The 1121-nt window shown below is 35.7% G+C and overlaps 1 protein-coding gene across 1 annotated transcript; it reads right to left on the minus strand.

Moving 5' to 3' along the window:
- Positions 1-258: 258 nt before the first annotated feature.
- On the minus strand, positions 259-1068 carry LOC119663632. The gene has a single exon (XM_038073242.1). It carries the CDS (start codon positions 1066-1068, stop codon positions 259-261), a length of 810 nt encoding a protein of 269 aa, XP_037929170.1.
- Positions 1069-1121: the final 53 nt, after the last annotated feature.

Genomic DNA, 1121 nt, shown 5'->3' on the forward strand with positions numbered 1-1121 from the left:
TTGGCTGATTAATCTCGCTTCTCCACAAAATATGTTTGTATTTCTGATCATTTTTACTCACCCATATTTGTCTATACATTTTTTCTATGTCAGCAACTATGGCAAATTTTTTCAGTCGAAACTTCAACAATATATCAAAGATATCCCTTTGCAACCTTGGGCCAACATATAATACATCATTTAAACCATTTTTATTCGTGGTCTTTGCCGAAGCATCAAAAACTACTCTCACCTTAGTAGTGATACTATTCGCTCTTACTACTGCTTGGTGAGGTAGATAATATTTTCCCTGTCTTTTGAACTTACTTTTTTCATATGCCCATCAGCTAGATACTCCTTCATGAATTCGACATATTCTCTCTTTGATGATGGGTTTGCCTGTAATTTTCTTTCCAAATTTATGAATCGTGCCATCGCCATTTTGTATGAGTCGCCAACTTGGTGTTCTTCTTTGAAAGGTAACTCAACTACAAATCGTTCATCTTCATTTTTGGTAGTTGTCGCAGCATAATTTTTCATACAATATCCGTCTTCCGATGAATCTTCATCCTCTGGAATTTCTTCTATTTCCCAAAACTTTTCTATGTTGACGACGTTGGAAGAGATGAATCCTTTAATGCTTCTTTTTGCTTGTAAAATACCTGATAATATCCAGCCGAACTTTGTTGATTGCGCCAATATTTTATCTTTTTTAAGTAGACCGCCTTCAATAATTTCTCCATAAAGATCGCTTCCTATGATTATGTCAATTCTATCGGATTTATTAAAATTTGGGTCCGCCAAGGTCATATTTTCCCACTTATCTATATTATAGCTAAAGGTTTTATCCGGTTGACAAGATACCAATGATGGTAAAATTAATGCTTCTGCATTTATTTTATATTTACTGGTGAATCGTGGGTGAATTTGAAGATTTATTTTTGCCTTTGCAACGCCAACCGGTGTTCCTCCAAACCCTTGCACTTCCATTTTTACTTTTTTCCTTGGCAAATTTAATATTTGTGCCGCTTCTTCTGATACAGCTGTAGTTTGCGACCCTTGGTCAATTAGTGCCCTTAACATAATCATCTCACCTTGAACACTTTTTACGCGCACTTGCGCCGTTGCAAGTAACACATTTT

Source organism: Teleopsis dalmanni, unplaced genomic scaffold (assembly GCF_002237135.1).
Source record: "Teleopsis dalmanni isolate 2A unplaced genomic scaffold, ASM223713v2 unscaffolded_contig_0672, whole genome shotgun sequence".
Classification (NCBI taxonomy): domain Eukaryota; kingdom Metazoa; phylum Arthropoda; class Insecta; order Diptera; family Diopsidae; genus Teleopsis; species Teleopsis dalmanni.